The sequence below is a fragment of the Melanotaenia boesemani genome, chromosome 6 (assembly GCF_017639745.1).
Source record: "Melanotaenia boesemani isolate fMelBoe1 chromosome 6, fMelBoe1.pri, whole genome shotgun sequence".
Classification (NCBI taxonomy): Eukaryota; Metazoa; Chordata; class Actinopteri; order Atheriniformes; family Melanotaeniidae; genus Melanotaenia; species Melanotaenia boesemani.
In genome coordinates, this window is record NC_055687.1 from 32,484,548 (window position 1) to 32,505,347 (window position 20,800).

Genomic DNA, 20,800 nt, shown 5'->3' on the forward strand with positions numbered 1-20,800 from the left:
CCGTAGATACATTTAATATATTTTTTGCATGTTTATGTGCCATGTCTAAAAGGCCCACCTATTAATAGAAACCAAACTGCACCAAAACCTGCAAAAGAAATGGCTTACTAATCAGTCTCATGTCTACAGATATTATTTTGTGATTAAATAACATGCTAAATAGTGACTATGAGCTTTAAACTTGCTAATAATAAACATGTTCAAATTGTTATTATGAATATTTTAGCAGTTGTTAATGTTAGGATTTAGTTCCACGTCCATGGAGGACTGCAAGCATGTCTGAGTCTTGTTAAAAATAACAAGTGGCTACTGTTGTTTAAGCAAATATTCCTCAACATGAATGAATTATGCATTTGCTGGGGACCTTCAGTCACAGATGAATACATATTTGGTTTGCTGATGAGTATTTGTGCTATCTGGACAACGCAGGCTTCGTTAGACTGACTCAAAATAAACAGGCGTAGCTGGAGACTGGAGCATGTCACCTGCTATAATGGTATTGCTAGAAAATGAATTAAACAGACTGGTTTTGCCATTGATTTGGTCTTAATGGGATTAGTTGACATTAGGAAATATCACCTGACTTATTCCTTAAGCAGAAAAACTGAAATAACCCTGAAATTGTGAGAGAGTTTGTGTTTGGCATACCTGCAATGATGGCACTTGCAGTAAAGAAGACAAAGTTGATTGGAACCACTTCTGTGGCATCAAACATTTTCATCGCCTGATTAAGAAATCTGCAGAAAAAGATTTAATAACAAGGTGAAGAGATGCCAGATACATTATTTAGCAGCCTAATCCTTCACTGTAACACTGTAGTTGTGATGCAGATACTCAAAAGCCACAATAGCATTTGGCCTGTGGTGAAGATGCAAGATTTGAGAAAAGAGATTAGAGGCTTAAAGAAAAAACAGAAGTACAGAGAGTTGGAGAAATGCTTGACTAACTTGATCTGGAATGCACATGAGGCCACCATGACGACAAGCATGACGTAGAAGATAGGGTAGATGAGCTGCAGCTGGCCTTTTATCGTCTCTGTGATCATCCCTGACACAGCTTTGACAGAGATGACTGTGAGAGATGCTGCAACGACACAGAGGAAGTGCGTCACTTCAGCATTTATACTACTTGTGGAAACAAAGAAATTCCTCACTGCTTCCTGGTAACTAGTGGAGATGGTTAATTTGAGTTACTGTAATTTTTTTTTCCTCCATTGTTCTCCACTCATCTCTGTAGAGAAATAATAGCAGAGTATAGGTTCATTTTGGTAACCTGGCAACAAGACAACCTCTGGCTACAGAAAATGGCTTAATCCATAACCTCTGCCCTCATTTAGACAGCTTCAACTTGTTCATACCGAGTAAGGCCACCAACAGCATCACAATGACGATGTGCTTCACTTTCCTTATCTTGTACAAATAGAGCAGAATGCAAAAGAGGATGACCTCTATGAACTGTTGAGAGAAAGCAGAGGAAAGTTACACAAGCCATCAAAGTGGATCCCAATTCCTTAAACTTTGGACAGAAAATGAAAATCCAAACCCAACTCTTACTATCTGCATAACAAAGTGTTGCATGCAGCCAGTGAACAGGACATTTTAATTGAAATAGATGACTGTGGCAGAAAAATTAAATGAATTTCTTGTCTTTAATGAGCAGGGCCTGAGGCTGTCCTTGAGCCCAGCAGCACTCAGCTGTTCACAGACCTCGGATGAACACACAGCTGAAACGGATGGAGAATAAGAGGAAGCACAACAGTAGTAATGAAGAAAAAAAGAAAAAGGGCAAACTGACCTTTAAATGTCTCTCAATATTATTTGTGCAGCAGTTAAGTGTGATGAATAAAGGGCTTATGTCAAAATGTAATTATTCTGTGTGGAAATGGATTAATAAGGGTCTGGATCATTAGTGACAAAGATACCAGTTTGCCCTACACACACACTGTGAATGACACCACACCGATCTTCCCGACTTCATGATGCTTTGACCTCTGGAAATAATAAAAAGTCAGCAATGGATATTTCATTTCCTCTGATTAATCACCAGCTAGAGTTAATCCCATACTTGTTAGAGGCGGCACTTCTGCTGGCTGATGAGAAATGAACAAATTTGCTGCCTGAAATGCAAAATGGCACACCCTTTTGCACACCATCAATCAGTGCAGCGAGAGGAAGCAATTTAAAAACATCTGTCTTTCCATCCGTCCATCTGTATTTGTTTGCTTAAACATTTCACTTTTGTTTTTCACGTTTTTTGTCTCTGTGTGTTTGCATTGATTAAAAAAGCAGGAGCAGATATTCAGGAGGAATACTGCTGCACATTCAGGACACACATCCACTGTTTACACCGCTGGCTAGCAGCCTCTGAGAAGCTGCCAGCTGTAGTCTCTGCTTAGATTTGTGTGCAGATAACTACTTGTTAAAAGACAGAAATAGGATAATCTGGGAAAACAGTGGAAAAGTGGAAAACATCCATCCTGCATAATTTGAAAAGCATCAGGTTATGATCACCTTAGCGTGTTTTAAAATTTGGAGCAACTATTAACATTTTTGTGATGAGTAGGTTTTCATAGAAATGTTTTTGTTCATCTGCCCTGTGCTTCAAATCAGTCACTATGGCAACGGTTATGTTTGTGTCATCGCTGCCTGAGGTGATGGACTAGCAGAGTACATGGATGAGTGTTGACACATTTACAGGCTATGAGGTGGATCCTGTATTTGTTTTGTTTTTTTTGTTTTTTTTTTACTATCGAGTATAAAACAGAACAGCTAAAATATGAAGCAAAGAAGATCTTCCAAAGATGTGTGAGGATAAGATAAGTCACTTTTCTATGTTAGGTTATCCATCAGCTGTGTATAAACTCTTTGGCAGAAGAATAAAGTAAAATTGAGGAATCTGATCAAACTAAAACACAGCCTGCAGATGAACAAGTTAAAACACACAGCCTGGGCCAGAGAGGAGAACAATCAAAGACAAGATGTTTTTCCTCTGTTGAAAGCACTTTAAATTCAAAACAGTCATAACTTTAGTTGATCCTAATTTATTTCATCAGCACTTAATTGTTTATTTGAACTGTGTATTTACTGAACTCGGGAGAGGCAAAAAAGAGCTGTATAGAATTACACACAAGGTAAAGCAGGAAGTGCCAGCTGATGGTGTAGTATTGGACCAGATGAGCTGTGATGTGTGTTGAAGTATGGGGGGCAAACGTCACCAACAGGTACGTTCCTGTTATTGCCAAAGTACCGCCTACGGAAGAGAGAGAGAGAGAGAGAGAGAGAAAGAGCGAGCAATGAGACTGGAGAGAAGCATTTAAATTTATTGCTTTGATCCAATAACCCTGTACTTCATGACTACAGTATCGTTTGGTAATAGTAACCAGCCATAAAGTCCACCACCTCAGAATAAACTGGGAAACTGCAAAAATTATACAATAAACTTTATCTTAACAGCCCCCTTAAGGTCAAAATTGGTTGCGCTCGGCTGTGTTTAGAAATTCTCACATATTCTCACACATTTAAAATACTTTATACTGCACAAAAACTACTACAGGCTGTGGTACTTGCTGTTTTTGGTGTTTGGTTTTTCTAATTTAAATAATAACTTTATACATTTAATGCTCTCACATAGATATTGCTATAAAACCAAATCTAGCTTGCAGTGATTTTGCACACACACACTAAAATGTCTTCAATATGTGGCTAATAATGACGTTCCACAATTACAAGACAAAAACCAAATATGCAAAATTTGTAGCCATTTCATTTGGGAAACCAACGAGCCACACAGCTGTAGTGTGATGATATGAATTTCCAATTCAGCAGCTGTGATAATCGCCATTGTGATGGCCATGACAATCATGCCACTTACAGAAGCAGCAGACTCAACAAACTGTCATGGCAAACAATAGCTTTTTATGCAACATTATAATTAGATGTGCGCTTGACACACCTTTTCTTCCCCCTCCTATGCCAAAAAATAGCAATTATACTATTTTTTCCTGTCCTTTTACAAAGTAGTCACAGTGTTAAAATGGAATTCAGTGTGTTTCTTCTATCATGAGATTTTTTGTCCTTAAATTATGAATCTAAGTGGACTGAGTTCGAGTGTGTGACTCCCAAGTGTTTGCTTACCGACTATGTCAGAGGCACGCACCGTCTCCTTGAGGAAAACCACAGATATGACAGCACTGGCTGGGAAGTAAAAATATGTTCAGTTAGTTTAACAGCAATCAACACTCAGCTTGCAGCACTGTATTTAAACCACATAAATAACTTTAAAAGTACATTAATAACAACAGCTTTATCGTTAATGCCTGTTTCCTGAAAATTTCTCATATACAGTGCATTTGGAAAGTACTGAGACACTGTTCAAATTTACACCATTTACACCAGCCTTATGCCTTAATCATTAAAACGAAAAAAATAAAAATAAACAAAACAAAACAAAACAAAAAAAAACACCCCCACAGCATGATGCCACCACCACCATGCTTAACTGTTGGTTTTACGTTATACAATGGGCAGGTGATGAGCAATGCCTGGTTTTCCCAAACTTGTTACACTTAAGAATAAAGAAGGCTGCTGTGCTCTTTAATGTCTCAGAGGTCTTTGGGAAGTTCCTCCAAACTCATGGCTCAGTTTTTACTCTGATATGCGTTGTGAACTTTTAGGTCTCATCTACAAAAGTGTGTGCTTTTAAAAATCATGTCCAGTCAATTTAATTTAAGACAACTTGATTCCAATTAAAATACAGAACCATCTTAACATGATCAAAAGAAATGGATTGCACCTGAGATAAAGGCAAGGCAAGTTTATTTGTATAGCACATTTCATATACAAGACAATTCAAAGTGCTTTACATGAAACATTAAAAGCATTACAAATGATGCAAAGAAAACAATAAAAAAAAAATTAATTAAACATGGAAGTGTCACAGCAAAGAATCTGTTTTGTATTTCAGCTTTAAATGTGCAACAATTTCTATAATTCTGTCTTTGTGCTGTTGGGATACAGAGTGTAGATTTATAAAGGAAAAAATATAAAGAAATGTAGCATAAGGCTGCAACATAAAAGGTGAAAAAGCCTGAACACTTTCCAAATGCATTATATGGTATAAACATACAAACTACATGTGGTTATGTGCAAATATCACACAATAAACTGCAGGTACACAGATCAGTCAATACTTGGCATGTTTATATTGATCTGCATGATAAACTCTGTCAGCATGCTATGATAGATGGTTCTCATTAGGACTTCATAACATGGGCATCAAAATATACCAAGATGCCGCTGCATGCCACATTTTCCCATAAACCCATTCATCAATATCATTGTCAAAAACTGAAAGGGTGAAAAGCAATCAGTTTCACATGAGCTGAGCCTCAGATTAGTCCTAATGTTTCTCTCGGATATGCACCAAACCGAGGAAGACGACTATACTCAGCATTTAGCTGTCACAGAGACAAATAGTGTGACGAGCAGATGTGTTTTGCAGACACGTCAACATGCCAACAAACAGGCAGATATACAGATGGATGGCAGCGTGAGCAGACAAAACTGTACGGGACAGAAAAACAAACAAGACAAGCAGGCAGTGGACAAGGAGAAGAAGAGATAATGTGACAGCAGCCAGGGAGGAGGTCACCTTATATAACACTCCTGTTGGCGTTTCTCAACACTTAACAGCAATGCTGAAAGCTTATCTTCAGTCACCTGTTGGAATTAGGTTATATTTATATTTTATCAGTAGTATCAGATGTGGCCACACTTATTGGGAGATATTAGATTATTGACAACCTTCCAGAATGGAGAGCAGGTGATGGTACATAGACACAGATTGGCTGACTGAACAGAAAATGTGCTGGAAAATACTGAAACACAGACAGACAGGCCATTTGAGCTTGTAGACAGCCTCTGGAGCCATCATAAAGAGATTAGCTACAGAAGACAGTGTTGCACACATATGATTACTTTGCTGTTGAAGCACGACAGACAGATTCTTATCATGGATATCAAACGCAGCCAGAGTTGTAGTTTTGGTTTGTGAATATAATCATCAGAAAATACATTTCAGTCAAAAACAAACCACATACAAAGGTTTTTTGTGAACAAAAACAAATTTAAAAGTATTGATTTTAAATAGAGCCTTTCCTCTAATGAACTAATTGTTCAGTGTATTTGATGCTGTTTTGTGTCACCTGTGTCTTCTGAAAGGATGATGCATGAATGAGCATCATGCTGCTGAGACAGTTCATTCAAACTGGAGATTAATAATTACGCTCCTTTATATTCTGATGAAACAGTAAGTTGTTAAATATTTCATATAACAAGCATGTACAAATACACTTTTAGGATTGCTCTTTTGCCTCTGGGACCAGCTGGATCTAACAAGTAACCATAGCAACTCATGGCAAAGTGAGATTCACACAGCTTGATAAAATGAGGAATGTGGCAACAGGAACCTCTGGGGGATGCAGTTATGTCACTGTTCCTGTGTTTATGTTGAGTTGCATGTGTGTGTATCAGCTCAGTACTGCCTCAAAACACAACCTCTCAGATGTGTAGTAATGGGAACCTCCCTGTGGGAAAATACACCATGTCTGAGATTCTTCCACCGGAGGGATATGACACGAACAGATGAAAGTGGCTAAAATCGGGCTGTCATCTCTGAGAGAACTTAAAATTTTTAAGAAACAGTTAACATGGATTGTTTGTCTCCAGAAAACATTACAGAGATCACTGAACAATAAACAAAAGATGCAATACAGGAATTGTGATTCTAATTTTATAATGTAATGTCTGATATTGAGCCTAAATGATGTGCCAAACCTTTCATGACACACAACCATTGTGTGAACTATGCATAATGTTCTATTTCATGTTTGGACTGACGAAATTCTTGATGAACTTATAAAATTGGTCTGATTTTTACAGTTCAAACAGCACATCTTAAGCAGTGATATGGAGCTGCAAGTATGACAACTGAAAGGGATGCTTTATTCAGTAGGTTTCTGTTTACACAATGCCAGTGTTCTTACCTGAATGTGATGCCATTGTATCTAACAGAGAGAGCTGATGCCCTGCTGCATACAACAGCATTGAGATAATGCTGCCATTCCTAACAGAGAGAGCTGCATGGACAGGGCAGTGGTAATTGCTCTCTATGGGCGTCAGTGTCAGTGTGACATGCATGGACAGGTGGATGGCAGCAGCAACATCAACTGGATCCTCTCCCTTTTTCACTATTTTCACTGTCTGTGCCTGTTGTTTTATTCCATTCCATTATCCATTTTACTTCTCTCCCCCAGCTGTCTTTCTCTTTCCACTTCCAGACACCATTTTTTTCATCCCTCTACCCAACCAGCCACTCAGTTTCCTCTTGTTTACTCACTGAAAGCATCCCACTGTCTGTGACCCCCCTCTGAGCCGTCACACAGCTTTTGGAAAAAAGGCCCAACAGCACAGCAGGAACTCTCTCTCTCTCTGTGTGTGTGTGCATCTTATGGATAAAATCTGTTAGACTTGGGCACTTTTACACACTACTACTGTTATGTACAATTCATGAAGGCATGTATGTGTGTGTGCTTATTCATTTCCATATGTGAGTCAGTGTGAGACGAGAGGTGGAGTCACGATAAGACACAGCAACCGGCACACTTTCCCCTCTACTTCACTCGTTAGCTGTGAGGACAGAGTGTGTCATGGCTGCAGACATCTTCATCTCCTTCCCCTTCCTCTCATCTCTTCATCTCTAGTGTATTAATTGGTCAAGATGCTCTTTGCACACTCTGTAAGTACCACCAGTCATTTTACAGGAATAAATGTTAAAACTGGAAATGAGAAACAGAAATCACCTTATATTTGATAAAGCCAGATTTATACACACATTAATAGGTTGCAGCTCTCAGCGTGGCAAGGCATTTTCTAAGTAACTACTCAGGAAAGCAAATAGAGCAACAAGAGGTGAAGCCTTCTTAACAAGATTTGCAGTTTTGTTTTATTTAAATCATTCATCCACTTACAAGATGTGACTGTTCGAAAATTGTTAAAAGCGCTTGGGTAATAGCTGTCATTAATATCGTTGACTCGCCACCACCTCCAGTGCAGTGAGTGATGGGTGGCGGGAGGTTGGAAGTGAACCTGTTCAATATTTAACCTGCATTAAGAGTGTTTTTGCAGCGAGCGGCTGGCAGCTGTAGCAAGCAGGCAGGCTGTGTTTTGACTGGCTAATGAGTATGGCTTAGTATTCAGTTCAAACTGTGGGCTGTAAGAATGGTTGTTTCTGGAGTGAGTTGTTAGATGTAGACTGTCAGGAGTAATTAGATATCCTGATTCACCTTTACGATTAGAAAAGTGGAAGCAGAATAATCTTTAGGATACAGAGCCGGATGTCAGCTAGGAACTGAAGAATACTACAGAAAACATAGAACTCACTGGGCCCTGATCACAACTTTGTTTAACTTATTTTAAATGCAAGAAAATAAAAGAACAAAATAAAAGTAAACTGATCCTTACCAGATAAACAGCAAAACATTAAACTGTATCATCATTTATTTAACATGATGTAGCAGTGTGTGAAAGACGTAGTCCACCCTTAATGCTTCCATAGAAATTAAGAGGTCACGTAGCAGCAAGATGCTGCGAATCAGAAGAACTGATTAATCACCATCAGTATGAGCATCTCTAAAAGCAAATCTTAGTAATTTGTTGGTCTGCAGCAATCAGTTGTGTTAAGAAAGAGAGACATCAGCAATGATTTTAGAGAAGCAGCTGTTGCTGCTCATCAGTCTGATGGGATTATAAGGATATTTCCAAACAATACAGTGCCCAGCATTCTGCAGTGAGAAAAATTATTCATATTTTATTCATAATTCATAAACATTGAAGACAACTGCCAATCTTCCAAGGAGTGGATTCTCAGTAAGCTCACCTTAGGTTAGACTGCACAATGCTCAGAGAAACTGCAAAAACCCAGAGGCTACATCTCAGACTCTCAGCATGTTAAATGTTCGGGTAAATTCACAGCAGTACATCTAGAAAAGGGCTGAAAGCCTGAACAAGTGTGGCTTGTTTGGAAGTGTTACCCGGACAAAGAGTCTTCGTTCTAAGAGGAAAATGGCAGCACAACTTAATGTTTGTAAAGACTTAGTGGATTTAAAGCAGGGGTGTTTGGCAAAAATACAGAGTGCCCTGTAACACAGCATACCAGCACACAAGCCTCAATCAAGCATGGTGGAACAAATAAAGCATTCATCATGTGGCATCACTTTAGGCTGTTTTCCCAAAGAGGCAACATTTCCTCCTGCTGCCACACACTGATTATGTATGAGGAAAAAAGGTTACACTCACCTATAACAGACACACAGCCCAGAGGGGCTATGAGTGATGCTGGGGCAAAGCCATAGGCAGCAAAGTTCCCCAATTCCCCAACACCCATAAGAACCACACCGCACCACCACATTGCAGAGGTGTAATAGGGCTTGGAGCCACGCTGGGCCTGACGGACATGGGCATATTTCTGACAGAAAAAGGGTGGAACAAGGGCCCATCAGTCACATATGTGGAATTACACTACACACATAACTATTTCACAATTTCCCACAATGTGTAAAAAGGTAGATGCAACTTAAGAGGTGTTACAGAATCACATCCACAACATTTTCTGCTGATAACATTTCATCTGAGAAGAAGCATGGCACCAATTAAGCAAGTCAATGAGGTGGAAAGATCCAAACCCAAATACTAATAGAGTATACTTCATAATCATAAACGACTGGTAGCTTACACAACCTAATAATCATCTTTTCTCCTCTAGGTGAATGTGCCATGAACAGTGTTGTAGGTGTTTAGTTTTGTGGGGTGTAAGAAAAATAGATTTAATGAAATACATCTACTCTAAAAATGACCTAAAGTTGAACATGTAGCCCAGAAAAGAAGGCAAGAATTATGTCTAATCACAAATCAAATATTAATTTTAAAACAAAAAGGATGTAAGCATAGCAAGAAGAGTAGAAAAATGAGTCTTTACTGTTGTTTTGCGCCTACTATGTGCTGAGAGTGTGTCATACAGCTGGATTCCACTGTTTCTTACCTGTATGTTGAGTGAAATGCTGATGAGGACATTCCCACACATGGAGATGATGATTCCCAGGAGATAAGTCTGTGCACAAACAATAAACATTCAGAGGATTAGTTAATGCTCTGCTTGTCAAACAACTCCAGACACCCCATAATACTACCTTCATGTCTCGTCTCCAGCTGTAATTTCTATGACAATTATGGGAGACTGAAGGTTGTTCCATTAGTGCTTTGTTCAAAGCCATTTGTGTCTATGTGCACATGTGGAACAGACTCCTGAGGTTCAAAAATATCACTCACTCTATTCCCGCTCACATGCAGCAAAAAGGCATTAAATAAACATGTAAATAACACAAACAGTCCTGCGCCTCTCCCATGATATTTAAAACCTCAGATGCAGGTTGTTACACACCTTTACATAAACAAACATGACACACAGTTAAGTTTCTGGGTAAAAACAGGCTCATAATGACAACGGTAGAGTAACTTTCATCTTGAAAGTGTTTATACTAACATATTGACAATGTGTCACAATAATAAAAAAAATTTTTACTGTCGTCTTCATGGCAGCAGTTTCTGAATTTATCTACCAGCTAGGTAATTAAAAAAATGTTACAATGACAACAGGTATGATTATACCATCATTCAACAAGCTTTGTGATCTGTGTCCTCTGATGATGTATATACTCACAATCTATTAAAAAGTGTCCAGTATAAAAATTCCTTTGGGCTGCATCTGTGTGTACGGGGAGTTTGTGTGGAGTTTACATGTTCTTCCCATGTATGCATGGGTACTCTCTAGGTTTCCGGCTTCCTCCCACTGTTTACTGTTGGGTTAATTGGTCAATCTTAATTCTCCCTAGGAGTGACTGTGAGTGGTTGTTTGTTTGACTGGTGACCTGTCCAGGGTGTATTCTCCCTCTCGTTTGCTAATTCCTGGGATAGGCTCCAGCTTACCCGTGACCCTGAATTGGACTAAGCGGTATAAAAAAAAGAATAAGCCAGCACCTAGATCTTATCCTAAACCTAAACCTCACCAAGAAGTTTTAGTGTCTAAAGCAAAACATACCAAAAGTCAAACTACACAACTACTGAAATGAAAGTCAGCAAAAAAAAAAAAAAAAACACAAAAATCTCATTTAGATAAATTAAATTAAATTAAATTAAATTAAATTAAATATCCTTAAGGAGCACTGTAGTTTTTGTCCCGGTCACGGATCAGTGGACCAGCTCTACACCCTTTTCAGGGTCTTGAAGGAAACATAGGAGTTCGCTCAAACAGTCTATGTGTGCTTTGTAGACTTGGAGAAGGCATTTGACGGTGTCCCCGGGACTCCTGTGGGGGGTTTTCCGGGAGTATGGACTGCTGGACCACCTTGTACGAGTTGTCCGGTCCCTGTATGACTGGTGCAAGAGCTTGGTCTGCATTGCCAGCAGTAAATCACATTCATCTCCAGTGAGGGTTGGACTCCACCAAGGCTGCCCACGGTAGAGGATGGATGGATGGATGGATGTCCTACAACTGGCTTTTCCCCTTAGCAACTCTTTTTATTTAATAAGGTATACACTGATGTGGCTTTTTGGTCTTTTTTTTTCTCCCTACAAAAGGACAACTTTTTCTAAGATTACATAAAATACACAAACGGAAACACGAGACAACAACAATAACAAAATGTATGTCCTTTACATTTAAAGTTAGTGACATGTTTTATGCTATGGACCAAGGTCCACAGCAGGTCTATAAAGACCGCAGTGTAATGAGTGGTCTGTGCCACTAGGGGACGACTAAATCAGTGGTCCCTGCCTGTAACTAATGCAAAAGTATGAGGCCAGATCAGTCTCAATAGGAATGAACTCACGCCAGGTTTTTCACAAATGCACATGCTCTGGTTTGCATTTGTATTTCAGAATCGGAAATGCACACTTGCTGTTTCACAAATGCACATGCTCTGGTTTGCATTTGTATTTCAGAATTGGAAATGCACACTTGCTGTTTCACAAATGCACATGCTCTGATTCACAAATATAATTTTGAGGCACACTTGTAAGATTATACGAATTGCTGAACGTGCATTTACGAACTGCTTCTCATTTGTGAACATCTCTGCATTCGTGAGAGAATTCTCTGCGGTGGATTTTGAGACTCCCCTGACGTCGCAGGGTAACGAATGTCACCATTGGTTGACTAATCTGTCAATCAAATTTCCGAGTGTGATTGACAGATTCATCAGTCAATCAGGTGTGTTTGCATTCAGCCAATCATACTGCTCCTTACATTTTCTCCATACTTTTAAACCTGTCGCAGAGATATTTGACAGGTTTAAAAGTATGGAGAAAATGTAAGGAGCAGTATGATTGGCTGAATGCAAACACACCTGATTGACTGATGAATCTGTCAATCACACTCGGAAATTTGATTGACAGATTAGTCAACCAATGGTGACATTCGTTACCCTGCGACGTCAGGGGAGTCTCAAAATCCACCGCAGAGAATTCTCTCACGAATGCAGAGATGTTCACAAATGAGAAGCAGTTCGTAAATGCACGTTCAGCAATTCGTATAATCTTACAAGTGTGCCTCAAAATTATATTTGTGAATCAGAGCATGTGCATTTGTGAAACAGCAAGTGTGCATTTCCAATTCTGAAATACAAATGTAAACCAGAGCATGTGCATTTGTGAAACAGCAAGTGTGCATTTCCGATTCTGAAATACAAATGCAAACCAGAGCATGTGCATTTGTGAAAAACCTGGCGTGAGTTCATTCCTATTGAGACTGATCTGGCCTCATACAAAAGGACCAGCATATAGTGGTCCATGTGGTTGCAGGCTTACTTGGATTTCACAGTGCAAGTACTCCATGGCACTTTGGAATTTTCATCCCACCAGCCTTCGCCAACACACTGGAGAAAGCCATGGCAAAAGGTAAGTAGCCCAGTTTTATGTTCTGTATTTTGGCTATTTTTACACTTCAAAATGCTCAATGTAGAGTAAGAGCAGTGTATGTTAGGGTTGTGTGTAATTTTCAGTTCTTCCAGAAAACTTTTCGACGCCTTCAATATTCACCATATTTCGCAATAAAAGTGGGGTGGGGGCAGTGGAGACATGTAGGATGTAAACTCTAAGCTTTGGTTATCAATTTACAAGATTAGCTGCAGCGTAACAATAATGTTGGGGCGGCAGTGGCTCAGGCGGTAGAGCAGGTCCTCCAATAACCGTACGGTTGGTATTTGATTCCCACTCCCCCCAGTCATCTGTCGCTGTGTCCTTGGGCAAGACACTTCACCCTCCAGTGCCTCCAGTGTTAGCATCGCTGGTAAATGAATGTGGATGAATGTTCGGTGATGGTCGGAGAGGCCGTAAGCATGGATTGGCTGCCACGTTTCTGTCAATCTGCCCCAGGGCAGCTGTGGCTACACACACAACTTACCATCACCAGGTATGAGTGAGGAATAGGGCTGCAACTAATGACTACTCTGATGGTCGATTAAAACGACTAGTCGACCAATCGGATTATGTATCTCATAATTATTATATATGGATCTTATTTCATTTTCAGCTTTGAAATCTTGCATGAGGTTGTTAAGTAAGTCCGACGTGCCTCCTCTTTATATGTTCGAGCATTGCAGACGTAGTTCCATGGTACACAAAGTCCGCTTAACAAATCTCACATGTATTTAATTTATTTTGTAAGTTTAACGTGAAGTTATCCCAGACTTTTGACGTTCTCAGCAGCCGTTTTCTTCCCTAGTCCGCCACCATATTTTTCCCCTGGCGGACTTCACTGCGCATGTGCAACTCTCAGCAGAGATTAAAAAAAGAAGACGATGTCTCACTCTGTATTTTTTTTCCCCTCTTTGCGCATGTGCATTGTGCAACTCTCAGCAGAGACAGGTTTAGAAGACAATGTCTCACTCTGTAGTTTTTTTTTTCTTTTTTTTGCCGACAATAGTTGACAGCTAAATTTGTTGTCGACTATTTTTATTGTCGACTATTGTCGACAACGTCGACTAATCGTTGCAGCCCTAGTGAGGAATGTATGAAAAATGGACACAATGTAAAGCGCTTTGATCAATAGAATGATGTTTAAGTTATACTTTAGATAAATAATATTAACAAACTTTTCCAGTGAGTAAAAACAGTCAGCCTTCTACAGGAATTACCACAGTGGTCCATGGCAGAGAGCATTCATTTAATCTAGAGTCACAGTGAGTAATGTGCCTGCACACATTCATTTCATCACCTCCAAGTAGTAAAAAGAACACACTGTCAATGTCAATTGATTAATTTAAAAAACATACAAGGGCCCAAACTGCTATGAGTAAACTAAAATAAAACTGTTACAACCCAGCTCGGTGAAGGAAGGAGGACACAACATAAAATAAGGATGCCCAGATGTAAGATGGAGTAATTTGGAAATTTATTGTCTAATGTGGCAGATGGAATGCAAAATGACAGAATCAAACAGGAGGGATGGGCGAGTGGTGTGGATTAAATCAAACGAACAAATAAAACAGAACAGATTACACAAGAGGAAAACAGCTGGTCTAACTAAGGTTCAAATCAAAAACAAAAACCTAACCGCCTGAATCCAAAAGAAACAAAACACATCAGAAGCAGCACTGATAACTTATAAGATAAAAAACTGCCCTGAAAGTGACAGATCTAACAGGGGGAAATCTCCAACAATTAACAATTACAATGATTAAGAAAAACTCAAGCAAACTGTCCTAAAAGCCAACAAGTGGCTAAGCTGTCTACCAAAACACAGCTGCCCCTGACTGATTGGATGCCGGGCCATTTTATCCTTGGAAGAGGCCTCACCAGCAGCAACTAGTCCAGAGGGCAGCAAACCTGGGAGGAGGTGAGGAAAGTGTGATTGTATGGGCCAAGTTATTAGTGTTTTGCCTGAATTTTGGTTTATTTTTTAAACTGTGTTGTGGCTTGTGTTTTTTGTTTCTGCCAGTGGTGGACACCCTTGTTTAACGTATAAAGGCCACACCTTTTTGCTCACCTCTGGTTTTGTTTGGGTTGAGCCGGAAGGCACATAGTTTTTCTACCGTTGCCGTAGCGGTAATTTAGTTACCGTAATGGAATCACCATTTTGTCTTGTTTTGACCGTGCTACCTTGGCTTGTATCAGCACCTGTGGAATAAAAGGAACTAAAACACTCTACTTGTATAGACACTCCCTTTGTTTTACTGCACGACACGCGTAGATCAAATACTCAACCAAATAGGACCAAAAGACCATTCAGTGATGACATAGACCCAATCCCAGCCAGGCTATGAGACATGGTGATTTGCATTCAAGGCAGGTTAATTCGTTGCACAGGTGACAGCTATAACAAAAATCATCACTTAAGTGAAAAGGCTATTAGTGTGTTCCAGATGAAAAACACATTATAACTGCAGGCTAGTAGTTTCCATTAATAATGAATACAAAAAGGATTAAACTATCTAAAAATAAATACAAAACAAGGTAATAATTAAAAATGTTAAGAAATGTGTGGGCGGTGGTGGTTGGGGCAACAGAAATATTAAACTGAATTAAAAACTATAGACTAATCCGAGCAAATATTGCAAATAGACTGTCCGCCATTTTTGGAGTGGCATTTGTGTGTCTGTTATAAGTAATTCTAAGGAGAATCGGGGAATTTTCTGCTTGATACTGCTTTTTTCTTAAAAATGTCAAGGAAATCTGGGAGGACATGCACAGTGACCTTTAATTCACAACGATTTCCCTTGTATGAGCCCTCTAGGTTTACCTAGATTCTCTAGCTGGGCAGAAGACATGGATGTTCGATAGAAGTGGGTCAAAAAAATTAACAGAACTAATTTATTCCCAACAACAGGACGGTAAGTTTTGGTTAAAAGTTGTCAATCTGACAGTAAATTCTTCATTTCCATGTTGCTGTCAATGTTATCGTGGTGCAAAAAGTCATGTTTATTATGCTAGTTATTGCTAATGGACTATGTAACAAAGGGCTGCCCTCCTGCTGTGAGTAAATGACTAATTTGGAAGATAATTTGAAATATTATTAAGCCCCGTTTCCACCGACAGGTGCGGGTCAGGGCGTAGGAGGTCGGGACGCATTTTTTTTGTGTTTCCACAAGCGAAAACTGAAAAGGGGTACCCTAATATCTGACCTGACCTGTCCTACATTGTTGGGACCTTTCCGTTGGGGTACCAATCTAACCAACCCAACCCGAAAGAGTGGAGTTTGACACACTGCAATCTGTTGATTGGCTGAGTCACTTCATGTGCAACCTGGGATAAAAAACATTTTATATTTATTCTATTTTAGTATTCTATTCTACAGTCATTTAGCAGACGCTTTTCTCCAAAGTGACTTACATCTGAAAGTAAGAACAACACAAGCAAGAATTCAAGCAGGATGGGACGTCATCATTAAGTGGTAGTCAGACTGCTGTGAGTCCAGTTGGACCCAGGTGCTGTGGTGTAGTGCTAGAGGCAGTGCTTTTTTCCCTCTATAATAGTCCTTTGTTTAATTACAAGATCACGATTTCATCACACAATATCATCTTGGGTGTAAGTGCATGCAGCTTATTCAGTGCTGAGTTGTGCCAAAGACCTGGACAAATCTTTCTTACTCATTCTGACGAGTAGAAGAGTTAAGCTAAGTGCAGAAATGCTCCTTAAACAGCTGAGTCTTTATTTGCTAAAAATTTTTTGCAACTTATAATTTAACATGTTTTTAAATGTTAATTCATACCGACTGACACAAATCAAGGAGTAAACATTACTGTCTACAGCTGCAAGTGGGCGCTCTAGGCTTGTGATAACCACGGTATTTGCTGCTTCTGTCCTACTTAAAAAATTAACTATAACATTAACTTAAAGACAACTGACAAAGACTGATCACAAACAAAATGCCCCAAGAATAAAATCCTTCTACTGATTATAAACTGCAGGTGGTAAAATACGTAATCAGTAATCGAGCAGCAGTTTGCTGGAGCTGTTCACAAATTATATGGATGAAGGATGAAGAAGAGGATGAAGAATTCAGTGGATTCAGTGATGTGGAATGAAATGGCGAGCTTGGTGAACTTGCTTACTGGTAACTTGCTTGTTAGAGTCGCTGGCTTGTTATGTTAACTTAGCCCATTGGTTTTCAAAATAGGGGTCGGGACCCCTAGTGAGATAATTGCAGGGGGTCGCCAGATAATTTAAAATAATATATAGCCTACATTTAATAAATAAATTTGCTGTTTTTTGTTATTTACCAGGGCTGTCAATATTAAACCATTTATGAAGAGACAAATCTGTGAAAATAGCACATTAATGTTTTCACACAATAACGCATAAACAATAAAGTTACTACACATGCCATATTAAAAATCTGAATTTGACATTATCTTCACGAGAGAAGCAGATTTGGGCATGTAGGTGCCTTGTCATGGCAGTGACCCACCAAAAACCACTTTATCCTCCTTATTTATGGTTATGATAGTATTATAGCCTTACATTTAGAGGAAGCTGCAAGATAACCCATCTGATACATGACACAATTTATCACTAAGTTGTCGCGTGGGGGTGGGGGTCACAAACACCAATGCATCTTATCTTGGCGGTTGCGGATCAAAAAGTTTGAAAACCACTGACTTAGCCTATCCAGCCTCCCAGGTATGTTCTTTAAGCTGTTATGAAGCTAATTGTGTTCAGGGTTTCTGTTACATAAACGAGCACCATCACGGCAAAATAAAAGCCGCCATGTCTTCAGAATTGTGATTGTTTTACACATGTAAATTATATTGGATGAATGGATCCATCTGAATGTGAAGTCTCCATTTGCGCACATTTACAGACCATAATAGGAGTGTGAAATTATACTCAGGAAATGTGGCGGTCAACCATCATATACTGTTCTCCACACTCTCGGAGCTTGGCATCTCAGGATCTGTCCTCTCATGATTTATGTCCTACCTCACAGGAAGATCCTTCAAAGTATCTTGACAAGGGGGAATGTCCAGACCACATGGGCTGACAATAGGGGTGCCTCAGGGCTTGGTGCTTGGCCCTCTTCTCTTTTCACTATACACCTCCTCACTCTGTGCAGTCATTAGCTCTCATGGCTTCTCCTACCACTGCTATGCAGATGACACTCAGCTTTTCCTTTCTTTCCCACCTGACGACACAACCGTCTCAATGCAAATATCAGCATGCCTTGTTGATATCTCCGCATGGATGAAGGATCGCCACCTTCAGCTAAATCTGTGCTAGACTGAGCTTATTGTCTTTCCAGCCAGTCCTTCCTTACCGCCACAGATAAGCATGCAGCTTGACTCTGTCACACTTGTGCCTACGTCTTCTACCAGGAATCTTGGTGTCATGGTAGACAACCAGCTGACCTTTAAGGACAATGTTGCCTCGGTTGCTCGATCTTGCCGATTTGCTCTCTACAACATCAGGAGGAGGATCAGACCCTACCTGACTGAACACACGGCCCAGCTCCTGGTCCAGGCTCTGGTCATTTCATGCATTGACTACTGCAGCTCCTTACTGGCTGGCCTGCCTGCATGCTCACTTAAACCTCTGCATATGATCCAGAACGCAGCAGCACGTCTGGTCTTCCACTAGCCCAAAAGAGCTCATGTCACTCTGCTGCTAATTGCTCTTCACTGGCTTCCAGTTGCAGCACGCATCAAATTCAAAGCTCTGCTTCTGGCTTACAAAACATTAACCCAAACGGCTCCTGTCTACCTTCACTCCTTAATCCAGAGCTACACACCCTCTCGACAGTTACGCTCTGCCAGCGAAAAACGCCTAGTGCTCCCACCACAACGTGGCGCAAAATCAGTAGCTAGACTCTTCTCCTCTGTTGTTCCCCGGTGGTGGAACGATCTACCAAACTCCGTCCAATCCGCAGAGTCCTTATCCACTTTTAAAAGCAAGCTAAAGACTCAGTTGTTTAAGAAGCATTTCCACACTTTGCTTAACTCTTCTACTCAACAGAAGAAAGATTTGTCCAGCTCTTTGGCTCAACCAAGTACTGAATAAGCTGTGTGCACTTATGCCCAAGTTGATATTGATTGATGAAATCGTAATGTTTGTATTTAAACAAAATGACTTACAAAAACTACAAAAAAAAAAAAAAAAAAAAAAAAAAAAAAAAAAAGTTATGCACTGCCTCTAGCAAATGGACTCACAGCAGTCTCACTACAACTTAATGATGACATCCCATCTTGTTTGAATTCTTGCTTGTGTTGTTCTTACTCTCAAATGTAAGTCGCTTTGGATAAAAGCGTCTGCTTAATGACTGTAGAATAGAATAGAATAGAATAGAATAGAATACATTTCATGAGCAATTCAAACTAATGACTACTCATAAGCTATTACAGATTTTAACAATGTGCTCAATTATAAAGGTTTGACAGTACACTTATATATGTGATGAATTTAATGAGACATAAACTGACAAGATCTGAAACATTTATCACTATTTCTCTGAAAGGGGTCAGTAAGGTTGGAGCTAGTGAGGTTCCTTAAACTTTGATGTACATCTGACTCTGGCAGAAGTTTCCCTGCAGGGAGTTCAAGAAGTCTAACTTCCAAACTCAAAGTGAACACACCAAGAGAGGTAGACTGAGCCACGTTGCCAGTATCACCTATCATGCACGAGCGGTAAAACTTCCTGTTCCTATTTTATAAACTTACACATTATGATCAGATTTCAATTTGCTGCCACCTTTAAGCTAGGATTCATATTGATGCTAATGTGATCAAGAAGTTACTGGAGTGCTTTGCTGCCATGTGTTTAGAAAATTACTGCCAAGATTAAATTTAATTTTAGGTAATAAACATACTGGTGGCTGTGGGTTGACAAACCTTATAAAGAAACCAAATCACACAGCTGGGGGTAGAATCTATCTGAATTACAAAAACTCAAAGATGGAACCAAATTATTGTAGGTGGAGTAACAGCAGCCAAGCACAGCTGTAATCTTTGAACAAATATTATGAGAGTGATGGAGGTTGGAGGCGAAGAGGGGTTAAAAAAAAATAGATAAGCGGGACAGCAGGGGGTATTACAGAGGAGGAGGAGAGGGAGAATGGTGCAGCAAAGGTTCAAACAGACCAGGCACAGCAGGACTAGATAAAAAAAATAAAGGGAGGAGGGAATTTGAATGTAAAGCTTCAGTGGTCCATTTTCCCAGATAAGACAGGCAGTAAGTTATTGGCAATATGACACTGCTGACAATAAGATAGCTATGCTGTCAGAAGACACTAGCTTGAATGAAGCATACATTCATTTTGGTCTTTAAATACTGATCACTCTGTCAAAACATTATTATTCAACACATTTTAAAATATGAAATTCCTCCAAAACACTGAGAAGGAGGAGCTGTCACCTCACTCGTTAGGCCATTAGATAATGCCCATTATGCAGCCAAGTTAAACTGAATGACCCTGCACTCTTTCTGCCAGCCAGATACAGAAAATACAGAGTGGTTCAAGTGCACACAGGAGAGTGTGGCAAAATGATGGGAGTTAGCTTCCATGTGTGTAATTTAATAGAAAGCCTTTAATGAGATCAGGGGTGTAACAGGGCCTTGTGTTCAAGTGTGGCTTATCCCAAAGGCAAAATATGACATTGGGGCTGTAACAAAGAACAGATCTAAGAAAGTAAGGAGACCGGAAGATTGCAAAGGTCTCTGCACACACCTCAGCTTTATAAAAAGAGAGTTTGGTCAGTGG

The 20,800-nt window shown here is 39.7% G+C and overlaps 1 protein-coding gene across 1 annotated transcript in view; it reads right to left on the reverse strand.

Annotated features, from left to right (window-relative positions):
• The window catches only part of LOC121641469 (NIPA-like protein 2), a 34,819-nt gene that overhangs the window by 5,011 nt on the left and 9,008 nt on the right, over positions 1–20,800 (reverse strand). The window contains exons 2-8 of the mRNA XM_041987608.1: positions 10,096–10,164; positions 9,354–9,522; positions 4,134–4,193; positions 3,128–3,249; positions 1,358–1,454; positions 948–1,083; positions 649–737 (exon numbers count right to left, since the gene is read on the reverse strand). Of these exons, the coding sequence (XP_041843542.1) occupies positions 649–737; positions 948–1,083; positions 1,358–1,454; positions 3,128–3,249; positions 4,134–4,193; positions 9,354–9,522; positions 10,096–10,164 (742 nt within the window). The remainder of the gene's footprint in view (positions 1–648; positions 738–947; positions 1,084–1,357; positions 1,455–3,127; positions 3,250–4,133; positions 4,194–9,353; positions 9,523–10,095; positions 10,165–20,800) is intronic.